This window comes from Stenella coeruleoalba (assembly GCF_951394435.1).
Source record: "Stenella coeruleoalba genome assembly, chromosome: 10".
Lineage (NCBI taxonomy): Eukaryota > Metazoa > Chordata > Mammalia > Artiodactyla > Delphinidae > Stenella > Stenella coeruleoalba.
This window is the reverse complement of record NC_137156.1, coordinates 28794485-28820239: the sequence shown is the minus strand read 5'-3', so window position 1 is coordinate 28820239 and position 25755 is coordinate 28794485. Positions and strand designations below refer to the sequence as shown.

General features: G+C 39.1%; 2 protein-coding genes across 5 annotated transcripts in view; one reads left to right on the top strand and one right to left on the bottom strand.

Moving 5' to 3' along the window:
* CENPQ (centromere protein Q) overlaps positions 1-25755 on the top strand; it is a 184494-nt gene that overhangs the window by 87392 nt on the left and 71347 nt on the right. For all 4 annotated transcript variants that reach the window (XR_013830024.1, XR_013830025.1, XR_013830026.1 and 1 more), the window contains exons 9-10: positions 8352-8521; positions 9776-9955. The gene's annotated coding sequence lies outside the window, so the exon portion shown is untranslated. The remainder of the gene's footprint in view (positions 1-8351; positions 8522-9775; positions 9956-25755) is intronic.
* On the bottom strand, positions 562-25182 carry CRISP2 (cysteine rich secretory protein 2; the record flags this gene model as incomplete). Its single annotated transcript, XM_079933083.1, has 7 exons — positions 25006-25182; positions 20593-20709; positions 19720-19807; positions 15683-15828; positions 14861-14958; positions 10553-10641; positions 562-713 (listed from the first exon to the last, which is right to left on the bottom strand). Exons 1-7 carry the CDS (start codon positions 25126-25128, stop codon positions 562-564), a joined length of 813 nt encoding a protein of 270 aa, XP_079789209.1. The 5' UTR covers positions 25129-25182.

Sequence of the window (25755 nt, the reverse complement as noted above, 5' to 3'; positions counted from 1 at the left end):
GGGCTAGTCTAGCTGGGGTTATATATTAATATTATAAAATATGACTCAAGAATCACATACATGTGTTTGCTTAGATAAATTCTTTATTTTAAAAGCTGTTTGCTTTTATTTAAAGAGGATGTCATAAGACAAAGGTAGATGTCAATCTTTGAATTCATTCTTTAAACATGTAAAAAATCTTGGAGTAGGAATGACAATGTTACAGTCTTTTTTTTTTTTTCTTTTGGCATGTTGTTTCAGGAAACATGTAATTCTTTATTTTAATCCAAAGTTCTAGTGACTAAGTCCTGTGGTTGTACTACTTTCAAAATTCTCAACTTGATTCAGTTAATTAAATGTAAGGTGACAAATTTGTATCAGTCCAAAGTTGTTGTCATAGACTAGCTTACTTTTTTAAATCGTTGTATGAAAGAGATCTCTGTAAATATCCTGGAGAAAAAGGTTCCTTACTGTTTGGAATCAAATTTGTAACTAACATGGCTACAATTTCCCTCTTGGTATGTGTCAACTAAATGATGCAGATTTTCTCCACTTAGTCCTGCACAGTGCAAGTTGGGCATTTCAGTAAATTTTGCCTTCACATAGGCAAGTAGTCTTGCACTTTTCCTTGAGCAATTCATGTTCACAGCCAGCTGTTTTCTTCAAGGAATCACAGTTACTAAGGAGATCTTCATACTCACAAGAATTGGTTGTAACAAAAACAGATGAGTTACCTCATTATCATTTTTCTCAGTAACGACAAAACAATCCACATATTCAAAGTGTATGAGTGGGTAAGATTGGACAAACAAGTCAGTGTCACTTACACCACCAGGGGCCTTTCACTTCTTGAGGGACATACAAGGTGCCTTAGTTGAGCTCACTGATTAATCCATCACTTTTTATTTTGAACTTGGTGACATGTTTCTAAAATGAATTGACCTATTTTTCTCCCTTAGCAAAGAGAGTAAAATGAAAATACCTACAGAATCTAATATGGGAGGAGCTACTACACACATAGAACTATTTAAACTTAAATTATTTTAAGCTAGGCGAAATTAAAAATTTAGTTCCTTAATCTTACCAGCCACAGTGTTCAATGACCACATGTGACTAGTGGCTACTTGTAAGATACATGATGATAGAGAACATCCTTATCATTTCATCCTATTGGACACACTGCCTCAGACACCAATGCTTTCTCTTTCAGGGGAAAGTGATTCCAGTGGGAAGATAGAGATGTAAAACAATGATAATATGCCTTCTTGCTTTCTAATGTTTCTTTTTTGGATGTTCTCCAGGGACCCCAAACCCAACAAATCTCAAACTAAATTCATCCTCTTACCCAAAATGGATCCAAGGTGACTATTCCCCTCCCACAATCCCAGGGGAATGGTTCCCTGACTACTTAGTCATTCAGGCCAGGAACTGAATCAATCTGAACTCCTTCTTTTCTACTTCTGACCAGCACCAACCAGCACTGGTAACAAACACTGGCTATTCTACTTCTTGTCTCTCAGCCCTGTCCATTGTTCTTCATTCATTTTCCCAGTAATGAGGTCAAGACAATCAATTTCTTTTTAATCCATGTTTTTCAATAGTTTTCTTGCTGACTTCCATCCAATAGTTTCTACTTACCAGTGCTAGAAAGCTCTTTATCAAACATGATTCTGACCTTGTCACTCTTTTGCTGAAAACCTTTCAATTGAGTGCTTATTGCTAATAGGATAAATTCCAAGCTCCTTAGCTAATATAGCACTCAGCAGAGGTAGAAATATTCCATGGTTTATTTATTTATTTTTTTTGCCTTTTTGAACTCTTGTATTTTGACTTTTTTTTAACATCTTTATTGAAGTATAATTGCTTTACAATGGTGTGTTAGTTTCTGCTTTATAACAAAGTGAATCAGTTATACATATACATATGTTCCCATCTCTCTTCCCTCTTGCGTCTTCCTCCCTCCCACCCTCCCTATCCCACCCCTCCAGGCGGTCACAAAGCGCTGAGCTGATCTCCCTGTGCTATGCGGCTGCTTCCCACTAGCTATCTACCTTACGTTTGTTAGTGTATATATGTCCATGCCTCTCTCTCGCTTTGTAACAGCTTACCCTTCCCCCTCCCCATATCCTCAAGTCCATTCTCTAGTAGGTCTGTGTCTTTACTCCTGTCTTACCCCTAGGTTCTTCATGACATTTTTTTTCTTAAATTCCATATATATGTGTTAGCGTATGGTATTTGTCTTTCTCTTTCTGACTTACTTCACGCTGTATGACAGACTCTAGTTCTATCCACCTCATTACAAATAGCTCAATTTCGTTTCTTTTTATGGCTGAGTAATATTCCATTGTATATATGTGCCACATCTTCTTTATCCATACATCCGATGATGGACACTTAGGTTGTTTCCATCTCCTGGCTATTGTAAATAGAGCTGCAATGAACATTTTGGTACATGACTCTTTTTGAATTATGGTTTTTTCAGGGTATATGCCCAGTAGTGGGATTGCTGGGTTGTATGGTAGTTCTATTTTTAGTTTCTTAAGGAACCTCCATACTGTTCTCCACAGTCACTGTATCAATTTACATTCCCACCAACAGTGCAAGAGGGTTCCCTTTTCTCCACATCCTCTCCAGCATTTACTGTTTCTAGATTTTTTGATGATGGCTATTCTGACTGGTATGAGATGATATCTCATTGTACTTTTGATTTGCATTTCTCTAATGATTAATGAAGTTGAGCATTCCTTCATGTGTTTGTTGGCAGTCTATATATCTTCTGTGGAGAAATGTCTGTTTAGGTCTTTTGCCCATTTTTGGATTGGGTTGTTTGTTTTTTTGTTATTGAGCTGCATGAGCTGCTTATAAATTTTGGAGATTAATCCTTTGTCATTTGCTTCATTTGCAAATATTTTCTCCCATTCTGAGGGTTGTCTTTTCGTCTTGTTTATGGTTTCCTTTGCTGTGCAAAAGCTTTGAAGTTTCATTAGGTCCCATTTGTTTATTTTTGTTTTTATTTCCATTTCTCTGGGAGGTGGGTCAGAAAGGATCTTGCTGTGATTTATGTCATAGAGTGTTCTGCCTATGTTTTCCTCTAAGAGTTTGATAGTTTCTGGCCTTACATTTAGGTCTTTAATCCATTTTGTTTATTTTTGTGTATGGTGTTAGGGAGTGATCTAATCTCATACTTTTACATATAGCTGTCCAGTTTTCCCAGCACCACTTATTGAAGAGGCTCTCTTTCTCCACTGTACATTCCTGCCTCCTTTATCAAAGATAAGGTGACCATATGTACGTGGGTTTATCTCTGGGCTTTCTATCCTGTTCCATTGATGTATCTTTCTGTTTCTGTGCCAGTACCATACTGTCTTGATTACTGTAGCTTTGTAGTATAGTCTGAAGTCAGGGAGCCAGATTCCTCCAGCTCCATTTTTCGTTCTCAAGATTGCTTTGGCTATTCGGGATCTTTTGTGTTTCCATACAAATTGTGAAATTTTTGTTCTAGTTCTGTGAAAAATACCAGTGGTAGTTTGATAGGGATTGCATTGAATATGTAGATTGCTTTGGGTAGTAGAGTCATTTTCACAATGTTGATTCTTCCAATCCAAGAACATGGTATATCTCTCCATCTATTTGTATCATCTTTAATTTCTTTTATCAGTGTCTTATAATTTTCTGCATACAGGTCTTTTGTCTCCTTAGGTAGGTTTACTCCTAGATATTTTATTCTTTTTGTTGCAATGGTAAATGGGAATGTTTTCTTGATTTCACTTTCAGATTTTTCATCATTAGCGTATAGGAATGCCAGAGATTTCTGTGCATTAATGTTGTATCCTGCTACTTTACCAAATTCATTGATTAGCTCTAGTAGTTTTCTGGTAGCATCTTTAGGATTCTATATGTATAGTATCATGTCATCTACCAACAGTGACAGCTTTACTTCTTCTTTTCCGATTTGGATTCCTTTTATTTCCTTTTCTTCTCTGATTGCTGTGGCTAAAACTTCCAAAACTATATTGAATAAGAGTGGTGAGAGTGGGCAACCTTGTCTTGTTCCTGATCTTAGTGGAAATGGTTTCAGTTTTTCACCATTGAGGATGATGTTGGCTGTGGGTTTGTCCTATATGGCCTTCGTTATGTTGAGGAAAGTTCCCTCTATGCCTACTTTCTGGAGGGTTTTTATCGTAAATCGGTGTTGAATTTTGTCGAAAGCTTTCTCTGCATCTATTGAGATGATCATATGGTTTTTCTCCTTCAATTTGTTAATATGGTTTATCACATTAATTGTTTTGCGTATATGGAAGAATCCTTGCATTCCTGGAATAAATCCCACTTGATCATGGTGTATGATCCTTTTAATGTGCTGTTGGAGTCTATTTGCTAGTATTTTGTTGAGGATTTTTGCATCTATGTTCATCAGTGATATTGGCCTGTAGTTTTCTTTCTTTGTGACATCCTTGTCTGGTTTTGGTATCAAGGTGATGGTGGCCTCGTAGAATGAGTTTGGGAGTGTTCCTCCCTCTGCTATACTTTGGAAGAGTTTGAGAAGGATAGGTGTTAGCTCTTCTCTAAATGTTTGATAGAATTCACCTGTGAAGCCATCTGGTCCTGGGCGTTTGTTTGTTGGAAGATTTTTAATCACAGTTTCAATTTCAGTGCTTGTGATTGGTCTGTTCACATTTTCTATTTCTTCCTGGTTCAGTATCAGAAGGTTGGGTTTTTCCAAGAATTTGTCCATTTCTTCCAGGTTGTCCATTTTATTGGCATAGAGTTGCTTGTAGTAATCGCTCATGATCTTTTGTATTTCTGCAGTGTCAGTTGTTACTTCTCCTTTTTCATTTCTAATTCTATTGATTTGAGTCTTCTCCCTTTTTTTCTTGATGAGTCTGGCTAATCTATTTTGTTTATCTTCTCAAAGAACCAGCTTTTAATTTTATTGATCTTTGCTATTGTTTCCTTCATTTCTTTTTCATTTACTTCTGATCTGAGTTTTATGTTTTCTTTCCTTCTGCTGACTTTGGGTTTTTTTGTTCTTCTTTCTCTAATTGCTTTATGTGCAAGGTTAGGTTGTTTATTTGAGATGTTTCCTGTTTCTTAAGGTAGGATTGTTTTGCTATAAACTTCCCTCTTAGAACTGCTTTCGCTGCATCCCATAGATTTTGGGTCGTCGTGTCTCCATTGTCATTTGTTTCTAGGTATTTTTAAATTTCCTCTTTGATTTCTTCAGTGATCACTTCGTTATTAAGTAGTGTATTGTTTAGGCTCCATGTGTTTGTATTTTTTACAGATCTTTTCCTGTAATTGATATCTAGTCTCATAGCGTGGTCAGAAAGGATACTTGAAACAATTTCAATTTTCTTAAATTTACCAAGGCTTGACTTGTGACCCAAGATATGATCTATCCTAGAGAATGTTCCATGAGCACTTGAGAAAAATGTGTATCCTGTTGTTTTTGGATGGAATGTCCTATACATATCAATTAAGTCCATCTTGTTTAATGTATCATTTAAAGCTTGTGTTTCCTTATTTATTTTCATTTTGGATGATCTTTCCATTGGTGAAAGTGGGGTGTTAAAGTGCCCTACTATGAATGTGTTACTGTCGATTTCCCCTTTTATGGCTGTTAGTATTTGCCTTATGTATTGAGGTGCTCCTATGTTGGGTGCATAAATATTTACAATTGTTATACCTTCTTCTTGGATTGATCCCTTGATCATTATGTAATGCCCTTCTTTGTCTTTCTAATAATCTTTATTTTAAAGTCTATTTTGTCTGATATGAGCATTGCTACTCCAGCTTTCTTTTGGTTTCCATTTGCATGAAATATCCTTTTCCATCCCCTTACTTTCAGTCTGTATGTGTCTCTAGGTCTGAAGTAGGTCTCTTGTAGACAACAAATATATGGGTCTTGTTTTTGTATTGATTCAGCCAATCTGTGTCTTTTGGTGGGAGCATTTAGTCCATTTACATTTAAGGTAATTATCGATATGTATGTTCCTATTCCCATTTTCTTAATTGTTTTGGGTTCATTATTGGAGATCTTTTCCTTCTCTTGTGTTTCTTGCCTAGAGAAGTTCCTCTAGCAGTTGTTGTAAAGCTGGTTTGGTGGTGCTGAACTCTCTCAGCTTTTGCTTGTCTGTAAACGTTTTAATTTCTCCATCAAATCTGAATGAAATCCTTGCTGGGTAGAGTAATCTTGGTTGCAGGTTTTTCTCCTTCATCACTTTAAATATGTCCTGCCAGTCCCTTCTGGCTTGCAGAGTTTCTGCTGAAAGATCAGCTGTTAACCTTATGGGGATTCCCTTGTGTGTTATTTGTTGTTTTTCCCTTGCTGCTTTTAATATGTTTTCTTTGTATTTAATTTTTGACAGTTTGATTAATATGTGTCTTGGCAGATTTCTCCTCGGATTTATCCTGTATGGGACTCTCTGTGCTTCCTGGACTTGATTAACTATTTCCTTTCCCATATTAGGGAAGTTTTCAACTATAATCTCTTCAAATATTTTCTCAGTCCCTTTTTCTCTTCTTCTTCTGGAACCCCTATAATTCAAATGTTGGTGTGTTTAATATTGTCCCAGAGGTCTTTGAGACTGTCCTCAGTTCTTTTCATTCTTTTTTCTTTATTCTGCTCTGCAGTAGTTATTTCCACTATTTTATCTTCCAGGTCACTTATCCGTTCTTCTGCCTCAGTTATTCTGCTATTGATCCTATCTAGAGTATTTTTAATTTCATTTATTGTGTTGTTCATCATTGTTTGTTTCATCTTTAGTTCTTCTAGGTCCTTGTTAAATGTTTGTTGCATTTTGTCCATTCTATTTCCAAGATTTTGGATCATCTTTACTATCATTATTCTGAATTCTTTTTCAGGTAGACTGCCCATTTCCTCTTCATTTGTTAGGTCTGGTGGGTTTTTATCTTGCTCCTTCATCTGCTGTGTGTTTTTCTGTCTTCTCATTTTGCTTATCTTACTGTGTTTGGGGTCTCCTTTTTGCAGGCTGCAGGTTCGTAGTTCCCGTTGTTTTTGGTGTCTGTCCCCAGTGGCTAAGGTTGGTTCAGTCGATGGTGTAGGCTTCCTGGTGGAGGGGACTAGTGCCTGTGTTCTGGTGGATGAGGCTGGATCTTGTCTTTCTGGTGGGCAGGTGCACGTCTGGTGGTGTGTTTTGGGGTGTCTGTGGACTTATTATGATTTTAGGCAGCCTCTCTGGTAATGGGTGGGGTTGTGTTCCTGTCTTGCTAGTAGTTTGGCATAGGATGTTCAGCACTGTAGCTTGCTGGTCATTGAGTGAAGCTGGGTGCTGGTGTTGAGATGGAGATCTCTGGGAGATTTTCACCATTTGATATTATGTGGAGCTGGGAGGTGTCTTGTGGACCACTGCCCTGAAGTTGGCTCTCCCACCTCAGAGGCACAGCACTGACTCCTGACTGCAGCACCAAGAGCCTTTCATCCACACGGCTCAGAATAAAAGGGAGAAAAGGAGAAAGAAAGAATTAGTAGAAGTAGAAAGAAGGAAAGAAAGAAAGGAGGGAGGGAGGGAGGGAGGAAGGAAGGAAGGAGGGAAGGATGGGAAAAAAGAAAGAAGATAAAGTAAAATAAAATAAAGTAAGATAAAGTATAATAAAGTTATTAAAATAAAAAAATAATTATTAAGAAAAAAAACAACGGACGGATAGAACCCTAGGACAAATGGTGGAAGCAAACCTATACAGACATAATCTCACACAGAAGCATACACATACACACTCACAAAAAGAGGAAAAGGGGAAAAAATCATAAATCTTGCTCTCAAAGTCCACCTCCTCAATTTGGGATGATTCGTTTTCTATTCATGTATTCCACAGATGCAGGTACCTCAAGTTGATTGTGGAGCTTTAATCTGCTGCTTCTGCGGCAGCTGGGAGAGATTTCCCTTTCTCTTCTTTGTTCTCACAGCTCCCAGGGCCTCAGCTTTGGATTTGGCCCCGCCTCTGCGTGTAGGTCGCCGGCTCAGGCCGGCGTGGGGGTGGGGGGCGGGGGGGGAGGGAGGGGCACTGCGTGCGGGGCGGGCCTGCGGCGGCAGAGGCCGGCGTGACGTTGCACGAGCCTGAGGCGCTCCGGGCGTTCTCCCGGGGAAGTTGTTCCTGGATCCCGGGGCCCTGACAGTGGCGGGCTGCACAGGCTCCCCAGAAGGGGAGTGTGGATAGTAACCTGTGCTCACACACAGGCTTCTTGGTGGCGGCAGCAGCAGCCTTAGCGTCTCATGCCCGTCTCTGGTTTGCGCTCGTTTAGGCGCGGCTCGCGCCCGTCTCTGGAGCTCCTTTAAGCAGCGCTCTTAATCGCCTCTCCTCGCGCACCAGGAAACAAAGAGGAAAGAAAAAGTCTTTTGCCTCTTTGGCAGGTCCAGAGTTTTCCCCGGACTCCCTCCCGGCTAGCCGTGGTGCATTAACCCCCTGCAGGCTGTGTTCACGCCGCCAACCCCAGTCCTCTCCCTGCGCTCCGACTGAAGCCTGAGCCTCAACTCCAAGCCTCGCCCGCCCCGGTGGGGGAGCAGAGAAGCCTCTCGGACTGGTGAGTGCCGGTCGGCCCTGATCCTCTGTGCGGGAATCTCTCCGCTTTTCTCTCCGCACCCCTGTTGCTGTGATCTCCTACGCGGCTCCGAAGCTTTCCCCCTGCGCCACCCGCAGTCTCCGCCCGCGAAGGGGCTTCCTAGTGTGTGGAAACTTTTTCTCCTTCACGGCTCCCTCCCACTGGTGCAGGTCCCGTCCCTATCCTTTTGTCTCTGTTTATTCTCTTTTCTTTTGCCCTACCCAGGTACGTGGGGGGTTTCTTGCCTTTTGGGAAGCCTTAGGTCTTCTGCCAGCGTTCAGTAGGTGTTCTGTGGGAGTTGTTCCACATGTAGATGTATTTCTGGTGTATCCGTGGGAAGATGATCTCCACGTCTTACTCTTCCGCCATCTTCCCGGAAGCCTATTCCATGTTTTTTTAGCTGATTTTTTTCCTTTAGTTAATTTATAGTTTTGACATCATCAATATTCTGAATTATAGCTCTATAATTCAGTAAGAAAGAATGCTGACTAAAGGTGAATGCATTTGAAAGGTAAAAGTCTCAGGGAATGAGTCAACTCTATTGTTCATAATAATTTTTTTTTTTTTTTTTTTTGTGGTACGCGAGCCTCTCAGTGTTGTGGCCTCTCCCGTTGCGGAGCATAGGCTCCGGACATGCAGGCTCAGCGGCCATGGCTCACGGGCCCAGCCGCTCCGCGGCATGTGAGATCCTCCCAGACGGGGGCACAAACCCGTGACCCCCGCATCGGCAGGCAGATTCTCAACCACGGCGCCACCAGGGAAGCCCCATAATAATTTTAATAAAAATATCCCAACTATAAAAAACCAATAGCTATTTTTACTTCACATCATGATAACTTTAGAAATGACACATATGACATTTTATTCCCTCCTTTTGCAACAATATCTTGGATTCTATGAACCCATATCATATACAGGTTGGACTTTGTCATTAAAAGTGTGCACAAAACCATGAGTAAATTATAGGGCAAGTGATCATTTATTATGTTAATCACATGCTTCCAATTATACTTTAGAAAAAAATGCAGTAATCAGCATGAGGAACTCATTTGCACAAAAGAAACATTCAGTTTGCCTGTATAGACTGAGACACAATGTGGTCTCACATCCTTAGATTTATACATTTTTATGCTTTCAAAATACTACCTTTGGTGTAATGACATTAACGTTGATGAAATTATCAGAAGCATGAATGTATAGTTTTGTTTTTTTTTGTTTTTTGTTTTTTTTTTTCAGTATGTGGGCCTCTCACTGTCGTGGCCTCTCCCGTTGTGGAACGCAGGCTCCGGACGCGCAGGCTCAGTGGCCATGGCTCACGGGCCTAGCTGCTCCTCGGCATGTGGGATCTTCCCGGACCGGGGCACGAACCCGTGTCCCCTGCATCGGCAGGCGGACTCCCAACCACTGCGCCACCAGGTAAGCCCCGAATGTATAGTTATTAATGAGCTCTGCGAGGTCACAGAAACAAATGGATGCTAGATGTTTCATTATCTTATATATGGTAATATAGGCATACCTCATTGTATTGCATTTCACTTTACGGTACTTTGCAGATATTGTGTTTTTTACAATTGAAGGTTTGTGGCAACCCTACATTGAGCAAGCCTATTGGTGCAATTTTTCCAAAAGCATTATTTTTAATTTAATGTACATTGTTTTTTTTAGACATAATACTATTGCACACTTCACAGACTACAGTATAGTGTAAACATAGCTTTCATGTGCACTGGGAAACCAAAAATTTGTGTGACTTGCTTAATAGCCATATTTTCTTTCTTTCAGTGATCTGTAACAACGTCTCTGAGGTATGCCTGTATTCTTTTCATTACAGAGAATATGTAGGTTATTGAAATGTGTAAAATGTTTACTTAAACACACTCTGTTGGGTAATCTTTTTGTCTTGGCATAAATATGTTATTTAAATTGGTTACTTTGGGAGATTTCTTTATCCATAAAAAGAAAATGAAACATCAATTCTTGATTATAATAGCAAGTTAATCACTTCAAACTTACTGCATAGTCCACTGTCACAGTTATCAGGGCAACTGGCACAAGGTGTTCCTTGTTGGTAAGGGGTACTCTTTTTACTCACATTATTACCACTGTAATGTAAAATACACACTGTCAAATATTTTTCACTTTACTGTTTAGTTGCCAAGGGCAACATCAATCACTAAATATATATAAGTATATATGTAACGTTTTTAGTTCTGTTAGCAAAACTGAGGGGAATTCCCTGGCGGTCCAATGGCTAGGATTCTGGGCCTTCACTGCTGCGGTCCCAGGTTCGACCCCTTAGGTGGGGGAACTAAGATCCCACAAGCTGCACCACCAGGCCAAAAAAAAAAACAACAACAACAAAACAAAACTGAAAAATTACAATTCCCAACATATAATTTACATAACATCCAAATTAAGAAATTACTTCACACACATCGACCCATCTCCTTGACTCTACTTCTTCAGGCTGGGCAGCTACACTGGCATAACTAGTCTAAAGCATCCAGATAACTTCTTTGCAGCAATACACTTTTCATCTCCCGGTAGACTTGGTCAGATTGGTAAGGCCGTGCCCTGCAGAGAGCTGGCTAGGGATAAATATATCACTTTGAGAGACGGGGAAAGATCCTGGGGGCAGGAGGTTGCAGTATGAAAAAGAATACTCAATGTTGCAATATAATTTTATATTTGAAAGAGGATAAATACCCTAATTCCTCTAATGTGAACTAGGGACAGTAAAGCTCCAATATATATATATTTTAATTTCGAGATGGCATTGTGCTATTTAAGTAGTTTGTGGTGTGTGTATTTGTGGGTCAGGGAGAGCTGGGGAAGGTTTATGAGTTTCCAGAGGTAGTGCGTGAGAGATTTCTATGTTTACCGAAAAAGGAACGTGAGATTAAAAAGTTTTGATAAACGCCAATAGCCTGGGTGTAGTCAATTTCAGTGACTAACTTGTAACTCATCGATGATGATTATCCTATTGGCTGTTAAATTTATTTAATTCATCGGAAAATACATGGGAATGCAAATCTCAGTAGTGTCAAGGGAGCCAAGGGTCCAAAGTGATGCATTTGAATCTGTCTTCCTGCACAGAACATGGCTGTCCATGTGGTAGCCTTGGAAAGGCTTGGAAAGATTGTGACGTAGACACAAAAGTGTTCTGGAGGTTCTGTCACTCCCGCTTTCCTCATTATTCACTTCAGCTCTCACTCCAGATGCCTGGTTCCCGATGCCTCCCCTCTCACAGCCAGGCAGTGAGTTTGGATGCATTCTCCGAGGGTCTATCAATTTTTTTATTAAGTTATACTTGACACACAATATTCTATTAGTTTCACGTGTACAACATAGTGGTTTGATATTTTTATACATTATGAAATCACCACAGTAATTCCAGTTACCATCTGTACATCTCTTGTGGTTTGATGGATTCCTTTAGTGTTAGCTTTGGACTTCTTTTTCATTATTTTTTGTGTATCCATTGTAGGCTTTTATTTTGTACTTAACATGAGGTTCATATATATCAGTCTGTATCTATAGCTGTTTTAAGCTGATAGTCACTTAACTTCGAAGGCTTTCTAAAAGCACTAAATTTTTACTACCCCCATCTGTTTTATGATTTTTATGTCATATTTTACATTTTTTTACCTTGTGTAGTCCTTTACTACTTGTTGCAGTTACAATTGATAGTAGCACTTTTGTCTTTTAAACTTCATACTAGCTTTTTAAGTGACTGATCCACTGCCATTACTATATATTTGCCTTTACCAGTGAGATTTATTCTTTCATATGTGTTTTCTGTTTCTAGTTGTGGCCTTTGCTTTTCTGCTTAAAGAAGACCCTTTAACGTTTCTTGTAAGGCCAGTTTAGTGATGATGAACTTTTTTAGTTTTGCTTGTCTGGGAAACTCTTTATCTATCCTTCAATTCTGAATGATAACCTTGCTGAACAGAATATTCCAGGTTGTAAGTTTTTTCTGTTTTTGTTTTTTCAGAACTTTAAATATATCCTACCACTCCCTTCCAGCCTATAAAGTTTCTCCTGGAAACCAGCTGAGAGTCTTATGGGGTTTCTCTTTTGTGTGATTAGTTGTTTTTCTCTTGTTGCCTTAAAAATTTCCTCTTTAACTTTTGCCATTTTAATTATGTCTTGGTATAACTCTAGGTTCATCTTGTTTGGGACTCTCTTAGGTTCCTGTACCTGGATGTCTGTTTCCTTTTTCAGGTTAGGGAAGATTTCAGGCATTATTTTTTTTAAATGTTTTCTGTTCCTTTCTCTCTCTTATCTTCCTGGGCCTAGCTGTTGGTAGCTTGCTGTTGTCCCAGAGGTACCTTAAACTCTCCTCATTTAAAAAAAAATTCTTTCTTCTTTTTGCTGTTCTCATTGGGTGATTTTTCACTATTCTAGCTTCCAGATCGCTTATCTGTTCTTCTGTATCATATAATCTGCTATTGATTCTCTTGAGTGTATTTTTTATTTCAGTTCCTATATTCTTCATTTCTGATTGGTTCTTTTATTTTTTAAGTCTTTGCTGAAATTCTTATTGTGTTCTTCCATTATTCTCCCTAGTTCAGTGAGCATCCTATAACCATTTCTTTGAACTCTATCAGGTAAATTACTTATCTCCATTTCATTAGAGTTTTTTCCTGTGGTTATATTCTGTTCTTTCATTTGGAACATATTCCTGTCTCCTCATTTTGTTTGAATTTTGTTTTTATTATTATTTTAAAAAAATTTTTTTATTGGAGTATAGTTGCTAAATTTTGGGTTTTTTTCTATGATTTAGGCTAAACAGCTACCGCTCTTGGTCTTGAAGGAGTGGCCTTGTGTAAGAGCATCCCCTGTGACTGCTGGTGACTGGTGGCTTTAGCAGACCAGCTTGAGCTGGAATGGGCCAGGCTAGAGGAAGTCCCTGGGGAGCATTGTGCTTACGGCTGCCTTGGTGGGATGGCTAGGGCTGCAGCTGGGGAAGGTGTGCACTGGGGGGAGTCCCAGGGGGACCAAACAGTGGTGCTCACTGGTGCCTTTGACTCTGGGGAGGGCTCCAGCAGTTCCCTGTTCATTTGGAAGAAGCTCTCGGGTTAGTAGATGGATTTTCCTTCTGTATAGTCTGAATGCTTTTTAAATTGCTGGGGTTTTTTTGGCTGTGTCCCAGGGCAGGTGAGTCTGTTCTCGAGCCCCTCAGCTATATCCCTCCTACTGCAGATCACTAAAATGGGGGTGGGGTTCCCATGGATACGGTGTCTCCATCTTTCCTACTAATTTCTATGTGGTCCTTCTATCTGCAGAAGCTGTTAAATCAACTTCGGGGGCAATTTCTTTATATGTAGGTGTAGATTCAGTGTGTGCATGGGAGGAGGTGAGCTCAGGGTCTTCCTAGGCCCGTGTTGTCCTTCCCCAAATGACCTATCTATTCTTTCTACTAAACTCTAATAGCTGTTTTCAGGAAAATGACTTTGGAGGTCATATTTCTCAAACTGGAGACCCATATCCCTGGGTCATCTGTAGTATCAAATAAATCCTATATGAGGCTTGGTTTGGGGCCTCCCTGCCTGTAGTGGTAAAGAACTTCAAATTTTAAAAGAAATTAAGACTAGCAGATATGTTGAGGTTAGGTCTTTAGTTTATCCATAGGATTTGTTGTGGAGAACTTAAAACGTTTTGCTTAATGAAAGAGCATGTTTCCTGTTACAAATAATGATTGTAAGGAATTGTTCATTATGGAGTTTTTGGTGAAAACTTCTGAGAAACAAAAGCTTAAGATGTTTCCTTCTTCTGGACTCTAACATATATTAAAGATCTCTTGAAAAACCTTTGAGACCCAGAAGAATGAATCATTTCTAATGATAATAACGTATATGGTTTTCAAGATAAGTAAGAATAGGAACGTTTCAGCAGAAAGGGCTGAAATCACAATTTACTATCCCTTATTTTCCACTCCACTACTGCCTCTTGCTTTACCATCAAGCTTCCACCCACCTAGGGTGTGCAATTAGTGAGACCTGATGACATCAAGTCTAGAGAAAGGCATACTACACGTGCCCAGAGAATAACCTTGAGCCCTGGGGAAAGGCAATTGAGAGAAAAGACATGACTTCATAATTGAGGAAAGAGAGTTTCAGATTTTACTCTTGGAAATGAGAACTTGGTCTCTTCTCTGATAAGTTGAATGTATCTTACCTTAAGCAGTATTTCCAAAGGTTTATCCCTTCTCTTTATTAAAATATGCTTTTTTATTTTGATTGGGTAAATGTAAGATTATTTTAAAATATTAAATTGCCGATGGAATTATTGGTATTAAACTTTAAAGTATATACTTATGCAGGACAGTACTGGCAAACATAGTAGTATTTTAGACTCTCCTGATTGGGACAGTAGGCAATTCCACATCCAACACGGAAAGATGAGTACCAAACAAGCTACAAATGCATAAGGAAATATGTAAGAGTACATTAAGGAAGAGGGGAAAATATTGGGAAAACAAATAATAGCAAATGTAAAAAAAAAAGTGATTCTTGGCACTTCCTTGGTGGTGCAGTGGTTAAGAATCCATCTGCCAATGCAGGGGACACGGGTTCCATCCCTGGTCCCGGAAGATCCCACATGCCTCGGGGCAGCTAAGCCCACGTGCCACGACTACTGAGCCCGCATGCTACAACTACTGAAGCCCACGTGCCTAGAGCCCGTGCTCCACAACAAGAGAATCCACTGCAATGAGAAGCCCGCACACTGCAGTGAAGAGTAGCCCCCGGTCACGACAACTAGAGAAAGCCTGCGCGCACCAGCAAAGACCCAACGCAGCCAAATATTTAAAAAGAAAGAAAAAAAAGTGACTCTTATAGTTTGTAGCCGTATACCTTATGGAAATATTTACTGAAACAAAGTCACAAACTTTAAAAATATTAAATTTCGTGTATCCATTTATAATGTTGGAAAAGTACAGAGTGTACTTCCCTGCCAAGAATTTTGCAGCCCATGAAAAAAAAAAGAAAATGACAGTTTTAGATGAAATACCAGCCAAATGCCAGGACTCTATTATACTCAAGCCCTTCCCCCAGATTGAACATTGGTGTTGGTCATCATTTGGAGAAGCTTTCTCTGTTAGAGCATCTGTGGCAGAAGTTTTTCATTTGTTCTGGTTACCTGGGTATAATGTCCAACAATTGCACTGGAGCTCTTTGGTCCTGCACCATAGACAAAATTGTGGTGTTCTTCAAACCAGCTTTGGATTGCATCTGACCAGGCCGTAGGGTCACTTGACATGTAGAGATTCTCACCACATTTTGTACCTAAGTGTGAACAGATCATTCATGAAGAAAACAAAAAAGCATGCCGTGGCAAGAGAAGTCAACTACATGAACACAAGGATGTTGCTCTTCAAACTCAGTGCCTGTATTTGCTAACTGTTAATACATGAAAAAGATGCTTCCATTCCTTATCAACTGTAAAGCTGAATAGAAGACAGATCTACCTAGCCCACTGGGCTGGCCACAATATGCAAACTTTGAATAGGTTGAGAAGAATTTATTCTAACAAGGACCTACTGTATAGCACAGGGAACTATACTCAATATCTTATAATAACCTATAATGGAAGTGAATGTAAAAAATATATATATATGTATATTTGAATCACCTTGCTGTACACCTGAAGCTATCGCAACATTGTAAATTAACTATATTTCAATAAAAATCAAAACCAAACCAAACCAAACAAAATCCTTCTCCCTGTGGGTTGTCAAAGATGCATTCTTTTTCATGCTCAATTCTTTACAGGTATAATGTGTGTGCTCTCAGCTTTGTATTGTTAGCTTACGCAAGGCAACAACCAAATTTTATTTTTTCTCTCCTCTTACCCACCCTCAGCAGAGATTTTTCACATATAGGAGCCAGAATAAATATTTATGATTATGAATTTGCATAAACTTTGAGAAAAAAAGGTTTACGGGCAGTCTTTAAGAGTCCCAATCAAGAGTCAACTGACATCAGGAAGGTGTTCAAAACTTGTAGCTCTTCCCTTAATCCATGAGTCATAATGTCACAATGTGACATTATAGTTATATAATGTTATATAACTTACAGTTATAACTCTCTGAGGAGAGTTATATATAACTTACAGTTATATTATAACTGTATATTATAACTTCCAGTTATATTATAACTGTATATTATAACTTCCAGTTATATTATAACTCTCTGAGGAGTCATAATGTCTCCTCAGAGAGTTAGGCAGGAAGGACCTTGCAGAGGGTGACATCAGCAGAATGGTGAGGTAGGAAGCCCTGGACTCTCCTTTCCCCAATACACACACACTGATTCAGCAACAATTCATGAACAAATTGCCCTTGTCAGAAATCCAGAAACAAAACTAAAGGCTTCCTGACCCTGAGGGATATGAAACCAGACTCACTGAAGCCTCTAGGGAGATTGGAAAACCCTCTGGCGAGAATCCCTACCCTCAGCACCGTGCTATACAATCAGGAAGAGACCCTCTAACTCCCAGCTTCTTCCAGGGGAGGGAAAGAGTTGGCTCATGTGTCCAGCAACCCAACGTTTCCAAGGGGACGCCCCAGAGGGCTGGCTTCTGTCTTGCTAGTCTTGGAGGTGGTGAGTGGAGATGGTGTTTGGGCTGCTAGACACCATAACTCCTCCCTCTGGCTCAGCACAGAGCAAGCAAATGAAAAATCCTTTCATTTTTTTCCTTTCTTCCCTGGGAGGCAGAGTTGATCAATGTGTCCAGTGGTCCAGTTTCTCTGGGGCTACCCAAAGAACTGGCATCTTTCTTGCCAGTCCTGGAGCGCAATCTCGTTCCCTGGGGGAAAACTGAGATGGCAGTTTGGATTGGTAGATGCCATAGCCCTTCTCCCCAGCTCAGCACAGAGCAAGCCGACAAAAACCTCAGCTGCCTACTTCTCCCTGGGGAGGGAAGAAGCTGGTTTGGTCATCTGATGCCACACATTTTCCAGAGGCTGCCTGAAGGACTGGCTCCTGACTTGCCTGTTTTGGAATGCTATCAAGACCTAGCATAAACTCGCTGCCTGCGGCTAGTGAGAACAGAGACAGATATTTGGGCTGGCAGTTGCCGTAGCCTCCTTTCCTGGTTCAGCACAGAGTGAACAAACAAAATACTCCAGCTCTTAGCCTCTCCCTGGGGAGGGAAAGAATTGGATGGACTGTCAGAGATCCATCTTTTCTGGGGGCTGCCTGAGGAAACGACTTAAGAATCTTTCTTGAGCAAAATGGACTTGAACAGCATTTCTCCAAAAAAGATGTACAAATGACCAACAGGTATATGAAAAGGTGCTCAGTGTCACTAATCATCAGAAAAAGGCAGATCAAAACCACAATGAGATATAACCTTACACCTGTCAGGATGTCTGTTCTCAAAAAACAAAAGACAGCAAGAGAAATTGGAATTCTTGTACGCCGTTGGTGAGAATAAAACATAAGTAGCTGTTGTAGGCAACAGTAGGGAGGTTCCTCAAAAAATTGAAAGTAGAGCTACCAAATGATCCAGCAATTCCACTTCTGAGTATTTATCCGAAAGAATTGAAGTCAAGATCTTGAAGAGATATTTACATTCTCATGTTCACTGCAGCACTATTCATGATAGCCAAGATGTGGAAATGACCTAAATGTCCATCAGCAGATGAACGGATAAACAAAATGTGGTATATACACACAATGGAATATCATCCATCCTTAGAAAAGAAGGAAATTCTGCAACATGCAGCAACATGAATGAACCTTGAGGATATTTTGCTAAGTGAAATAAGCTAGTCACAGAAAACGAGTGCCTGATTCTATCAGTATGAAGTATCTCAAATAGTCAAATTCATAGAATCAAAGAGTGGAATGGTGGCTGCTGGGCTGGGGGGAAGGAGGAATGGGGAGTTACTAATCAATGGGCATAAACTTTCTGGTAAGCAAGATAATTTCTAGATATCTGATGGACAGCATGGCACCTACAATCAACAATATTGTATCATACACTTCAACATTTCTTGAGAGGGTAGATTTCATGTTAAGTGTTCTTAGCAGCATAAATTTTTTTAAAAACTAAAAAAAAAAAAAAAAGGTGTTCTTATCAGAGTAAAATTAATTTAAAGAAGAAAGAAGTGCCTTGAGGTCCAGAAACGTTACCCTTTTCAGCCCTCTCTTAATATTTACGTTTTGGTGACTTGAAATATAATGTTTACGTGCTGCTTAAAGAAAGTATAAAATGTTTTTGGATATCTCCTTTAATAAGGAAAGACAGAAACTTAGAAACACAGTAGACTTGGATCTTTAAGACCATTTTCCAATGTTCTACTGAACACAGTCGCCTCCTGTTGTAATTTCATCATAATGTTTGCATCAACAATATAAACAAGAACAATTCTACTGAAATAACAGGTAAGTTATTCACTACCTTTAAATTGGGCTTACCTATGTGTATATCATGCTTGATAATGTAAAACATTTTATGTGAGGTTTGTGAATACAAGTTTTTTTTCTCTCATGGCTTTTATGATCCTTGGTAAGATACGTCTTCAAGTTTTTTTGAGTCTAATATATTATTCTATGCATTATAGGTACACAGTCTATACAAAATACTTGACAATTTGTTATCAAAACTTTAAAAAATGAATCAACACACCCAAAATATTCATCCTGATTTAAAAAAGCTTAAATATTTTTAGAGTAAAATTCAGGAACAGTTCAACATATTTTAACACATTTTGTGAATGCAAAATAATCTGATTTCAAAACACCATACAGCTACACAATATCACAAAAAGGGCAAAGGGTGAGAAATCAGGAAGCCTGGTTAACTTTCCAGTATATGATACTCCTACCAGTTGTGTTCTTGCATAATTCATTCCTTCCACATCCTTACTTTTTAATCTTTAAAATCGGGAAAATGATTATGCATGACCTGTTCACCATGAGCTGATCAAGAGGAACAAATGAGATGCTGCTTAAGAAATAATTTGCATAATGTAAATAATCAACAAGCATGAAATAGTACTTATCATATCTCTCTCTATACAGATACTTTAATTTTAAAAGTACAGCCATATAAGCAACATTTATTCACAAAGTCTTCTGAATACAATGCCCCAGAATGGTCTATCCTATTTTATTTGTCTAATATTTTATTTGCTCATTTATTCAACAAACATTGACTCATTTACATACTGGTCTTCTGGTCATCTGCATTACTGTGTTCTAAAGTGCACTTGTTTGCCCACTTCTGAGCATTTGCTGTTGCTTCTCTGCTCCATTCCTAAATGTCACAAGAAAAACAAAATACACAAAGATTCAATTCCAATGAAGTATATGCTTTAAAATCTGATTGGTAGGCTGATTTGCATTACTTTAAAACTTCTGTAGATGTATTATCTAATTGTCATTGGTATTAAAGTACCTTTTTGTTTGTGTGTATGTGTGTGCATGTGTCTTTATCTGTCCCAGTGCCAATTTCCACACAAAGACAAGTCCACAGGTATGTCTAACGAGAGAAATACCTAATACATTATCTGACTATGATAGCATAGCAGCCACACCTAAGATTTTTAATAATGTTGCTGCTCTAAATGCTAACATGTGAGATAGTCTGACTATATTTCAGTAGTAATAAGCTGACCTCGTTTATTGCCAATTCCATTTGTAGCCCACTGTGTCCACATGGGAGATGTCTAGCTTTTATGGACTATTCCCTGGGAAATGGGCTGTTATTTACCCTAAATGGCATTGATCCTGAAGGATAGGAGATTTCTTTATTTTCGACTAGGGAAGATAGTGAACCAAAAATGTAACACCTTCATATTTGATGTCTGAAGATCTGGCTTCTAAATTCTGCCTTCCCAGCTTAAGAGCCCTGTAATCTTGACAAGTTATTTAACCATTATAAAGGAAAATTCATTTCTGCCCTGCCCATGACAGAGCTAAATGAAGTAGAAAAATAGAGACAGAACTTTGTAAGCCACAAGAGTCTTAAGAGATGCCAGTTAGCTGCCTGCTCTTACTACTGCTGGTTCACACCACTTTATTTATATTCTTGCTTCTTACCATCTTTAGCATGTGGCTGGCAGGTGGAGAGACTGATTTCCTTAGTTCATTGTGTTTATTTACAATCTCTCTTTGGACTTGCGTTTGAATGGTTAACAGCGCAGTAAAGGATGGATCCTACAGGGAAATAAAATTAGGATTTTTTTTTTAAACATTTTTGAAAATTGCACTTACGAGTGAATAAGTTAATTCAGGGGCTCTGAGATGACTTTACAAAGTGTTCAGTTCAAGCCACTATGAGTTGTTAAGCACTGTCAATGAACTGAACCAAGGCAATGACAAATAGGAAAAAAGTAGTTTGAAGTTTTGAGAATGGGAATGGAATTCATGGCATGACAAATTAAAAACTCCTCTGAGGCCGCAAATACCAATTTCTAGTTTCAAAGGAACTCTCAGTGTGATTTTTCTAGACATACAAGTGATAATGTTTTATATTTTATAATATTGTGTACAAAGGTATACAATAAGAACATGAAGACAGATTCATCCACATTCAATCAGGCTGCAGCAGTGGGGAAAGAGCGGACCTCAAGACTCATCCTAGACTTTAAGGGGAACTTTGACCTGACATGGTATCTGTTTTTAGAGAAAGAATATATTTAGAATGTATTTAGAGAAAGAATGTTGAGGTTCAGTTGAAGTGCATTCAGTATTCTAGTAAAATGATTCTACCTGTTTTATTTTTTTAACATCTTTATTGGAGTACAATTGCTTTACATTGTTGTGTTAGTTGCTGCTGTACAACAAAGTGAATCAGCTAAATGTATACATATATCCCCATATCCCCTCCCTCTTGCATCTCCCTCCCACCCTCCCTATTCCATCCCTCTAGGTGGTCACAAAGCACAGAGCTGATCTCCCTGTGCTATGGGGCAGCTTCTCACTAGCTAACTGTTTTACATTTGGTAGTGTATATATGTCCATGCCACTCTCTCACTTCCTCCCAGCTTACCATTCTCCCTCCCTGTGTCCTCAAGTCCATTCTCTATGTCTGTGTCTTTATTCCTATCCTGCCCCTAGGTTCTTCAGAACCATTTTTTTTTTAGATTCCATATATATGTGTTAGCATACGGTATTTGTTTTTCTCTTTCTGACATCACTCTGTATGACAGACTCTAGGTCCATCCACCTCACTACAAATAACTCAATTTCGTTTCTTTTATGGGTGAGTAATATTCCATTGTATATATGTGCCACATCTTCTTTATCCATTCATCTGTTAATGGACACTTAGGTTCCTTCCATGTCCTGGCTATTGTAAATAGAGCTGCAATGAACATTGTGGTACATGTCTCTGTTTGAATTATAGTTTTCTTAGGGTATATGCCCAGTAGTGGGATTGCTGGGTCGTATGGTAGTTCCATTTTTAGTTTTTTAAGGAACCTCCATACTGTTCTCCATAGTGGCTGTATCAATTTACATTCCCACCAACAGTGCAAGGGGGTTCCCTTTTCTTCACACCCTCTCCAGCATTTATTGTTTGTAGATTTTTTGATGATGGCCATTCTGACTGGTGTGGGGTGATATCTCATTGCAGTTTTGATTTGCATTTCTCTAATGATTAGTGATGTTGAGCATCCTTTCGTGTGTTTGTTGGCAATCTGTATATCTTCTTTGGAGAAATGTCTGTTTAGGTCTTCTGCCCATTTTTGGATTGGGTTGTTTGTTTTTTTGATATTGAGCTGCATGAGCTGCTTGTAAATTTTGGAAACTAATCCTTTGTTAGTTGCTTCATTTGCAAATATTTTCTCCCATTCTGAGGGTTGTCTTTTCATCTTTTTTATGGTTTCCTTTGCTGTGCAAATGCTTTGAAGTGTCATTAGGTCCCATTTGTTTATTTTTGTTTTCATTTCCATTTCTCTAGGAGGTGGGTCAAAAAGGATCTTGCTGTGATTTATGTCAAAGAGTGTTCTGCCTATGTTTTCCTCTAAGAGTTTTACAGTGTCTGGCCTTACACTTAGGTCTTTAATCCATTTTGAGTTTATTTTTGTGTATGGTGTTAGGGAGTGCTCTAATTTCTTTCTTTTACATGTAACTGTCCAGTTTTCCCAGCACCACTTATTGAAGAGGCTATCTTTTCTGCATTGTATATTCTTGCCTCCTTTACCAAAGATAAGGTGACCATATATGCGTGGGTTTATCTCTGGGCTTTCTGTCCTGTTCCATTGATCTATATTTCTGTTTTTGTGCCAGTACCATACTGTCTTGATTCCTGTAGCTTTGTAGTATAGTCTGAAGTCAGGGAGCTTGATTCCTCCAGCTCTGTTTTTCTTTCTCAAGATTGCTTTGGCTATTTGGGGTCTTTTGTGTTTCCATACAAACTGTGCAGTTTTTGTTCTAGTTCTGTGAAAAATGCCATTGGTAGTTTGATAGGGATTGCATTGAATCTGTAGATTGCTTTGGGTAGTAGAGTCATTTTCACAATGTTGATTCTTCCAATCCAAGAACATGGTGTATCTCTCCATCTGTTTGTACCATCTCTCATTTCTTTCATCAGTGTCTTATAGTTTTCTGCATACAGGTCTTTTGTCTCCTTAGGTAGGTTTATTCCTAGATATTTTATTCTTTTTGTTGCAATGGCAAATGGGAGTGTTTCCTTAAATTCTCTTTCAGATTTTTCATCATTAGTGTATAGGAATGCAGGAGATTTCTGTACATTAATTTTGTATCCTGTTACTTTACCAAATTCATTGATTAGCTCTAGTAGTTTTCTGGTAGCATCTTTAGGATTCTCTATGCATGGTATCACGTCATCAGCAAACAGTAACAGTTCTACCTCTTTTCCAATTCGGATTCCTTTTGTTTCTTTTTTTCTCTGATTGCTGTGGCTAAAACTTCCAAAACTATGTTGAATAATAGTGATAAGAGTGGGCAACCTGTCTTGTTCCTGATCTTAGTGGAAATGGTTTCAGTTTTTCACCATTGAGAACGATGTTGGCTGTGGGTGATTCTACCTGTTATAGGTAGATTTTATAGGGTTGCTCAAAAGACCCCATTAAAAAAATCTCCAAGGCCATTTGGAGGGAGTAAAGCCATCCAGTGAATGGACTATTGCTGACTTTGTTCCTTTTAGAGACAGAAATATAATTGATAAGGTATTAAATCAGGTGCTGATATTTTTGGTGTATCTTTGTGTGTATGTGTGTGTGTGTGTGTGTGTGTGTGTGTGTGTGTGTGTGTGTGTGTCTTGGGGGGGATGGATCCTAAACCTGGAGGTGGAGTAGGGTGTGTGAATTGCTCCCACAAGGTCTAGCAATTTGATAGCCTAAATTTACACAAAAGGCTGATGTTACATGAGCAAAATTTTTTTTTAAAATCAATTTATTTTTTTTTAATTTTTGGCTGTGTTGGGTCTCCTTTGCACTGTGCAGGCTTCTCATTGTTGTGGATTCTCTTGTTGCGGAGCTCGGGCTCTAGGCGTGCGGGCTTCAGTAGTTGTGGCACGCGGGCTTAGTTTCTCTGTGGCATGTGGGATCTTCCCGGATGAACCTGTGTCCCCTGCATTGGCAGGCAGATTCTTAACCACTGTGCCACCAGGGAAGTCCCAGCATGAGTAAGATTTTGAAGTGTAAGTCTGAATAGACAGGGTCCTTGGTTGATCTTCCCCTGACACCTTGGAATAAGTCATTCTCTGCTCCCCCAATACTGAGTCCCCTTCAAAGCTCTGCAAATACTGTGAACATAGGTCTGACCACATTTTATCACCATGATCTCATTGTGCGTCCATTTTTCCTGCCCACTTGTACGTTCCTAAGGACAGGGGCCAATACTGAATGAAAAATAAATCCAGTGGCACGTGTCTTTATAAGAGACACAAGAGGAGAAGGTGATGTGAAGATGGAGGCAGAGATTTCAGTGATGTAGCCACAAGCCAAGGATTGGTGGAAGCCACCAGAAGCTGGGAGAGGGCCATGGAACAGACTCCCTCCTAGATCCTCCAGAGGGAGCATGGCCCTGCTGATACCTTGATTTCAGACTTCTGGTCTCCAGAACTGTGAGAGAATAAATTTCCATTGGGCTAAGCCACCAAACTTGTGTTAATTTCCTACAACAGCCCTAAGGACCTAATGCATTAATTTTCCAAAATATCATGTACTCCATATAAAAATAATGCAATATTTTTCTTTTTCTGGACTAAATCTTTGAAATCTGGTGTGTAATTTATACCTACAGCACATCTTGTTTTGGAAAAGCCACATTTCAAGTCTTTAATAGCCCTGTGTGACAGATAGCTGCTGTACTGGACTGCTCATCCTTGAACTTTCATCTAGATAATTACGTTAAGTGCTCTGAGCTACCAAGGAGTGCTCTGTGATGTACTAGACACTCTCATTACTTCCGCTCTCAAAGTGCCTTGCCATCCCACAGAGCTGCCTGGATAGCTCTGGAAAGATTTTTCCACTTTAACCTTACCTTTGCTTCGGTGGGGAAAGATGGTAGCAGCACAGTAGCCAGAAACAGCACAACTGGGAGTGAAGCCGTTGCTAGGAAGTAAGTCAAAGAGAACAAAGGTCTACATTGAAACATGTAGTACATGGACCTCTAACTAGGAGGGAAGAACTAATGTAATGATCTTGGTTATCTCAAAGGAGCCGTGATTCCCAAATTTATAAGTAATGTAACAAGAGAGGACTGTCATATGGTGCCAGTAGAATCATGATAGAACCAACCTTGTCTCTGAGAGGGACAATAAAAAATAAGCTGAAGAACTTGACTGTTGCACTTGAATTATACCTATAAAGGTGAGGGACATACCACTTCTTTCTGCCCACTTCTATTGCTCCTCAGCCCATCAGAAAGAAAATATGGAAGAAAACAGATTTCGCCACAGTTAATTATGATCTTGCATTGATTATTCATTTCAATTTTAGGGCAAAGGTTATTTTCAGTGTATACCATTTCTTAGTTTTTTTCCTCTTGTCTATGAAAAGTAGACTTCTTGTCCTTTTATTTATACACAACTCTAATCAAGATTTCAGGGTTGTGATAACACAGAAATGTACAAATACTTTAGTAGTAGTTATTTCTCCAATGGAGGCATTAGAAGTTACGTTTATTTTATTCCTTACACTTGTCTATATTTTCAAATTTCCAAGTATAGAAAAAATACAAATAGAACTAATATATTGAAAATCTAGCCTGTTCGAATTTGCTGAATCCATG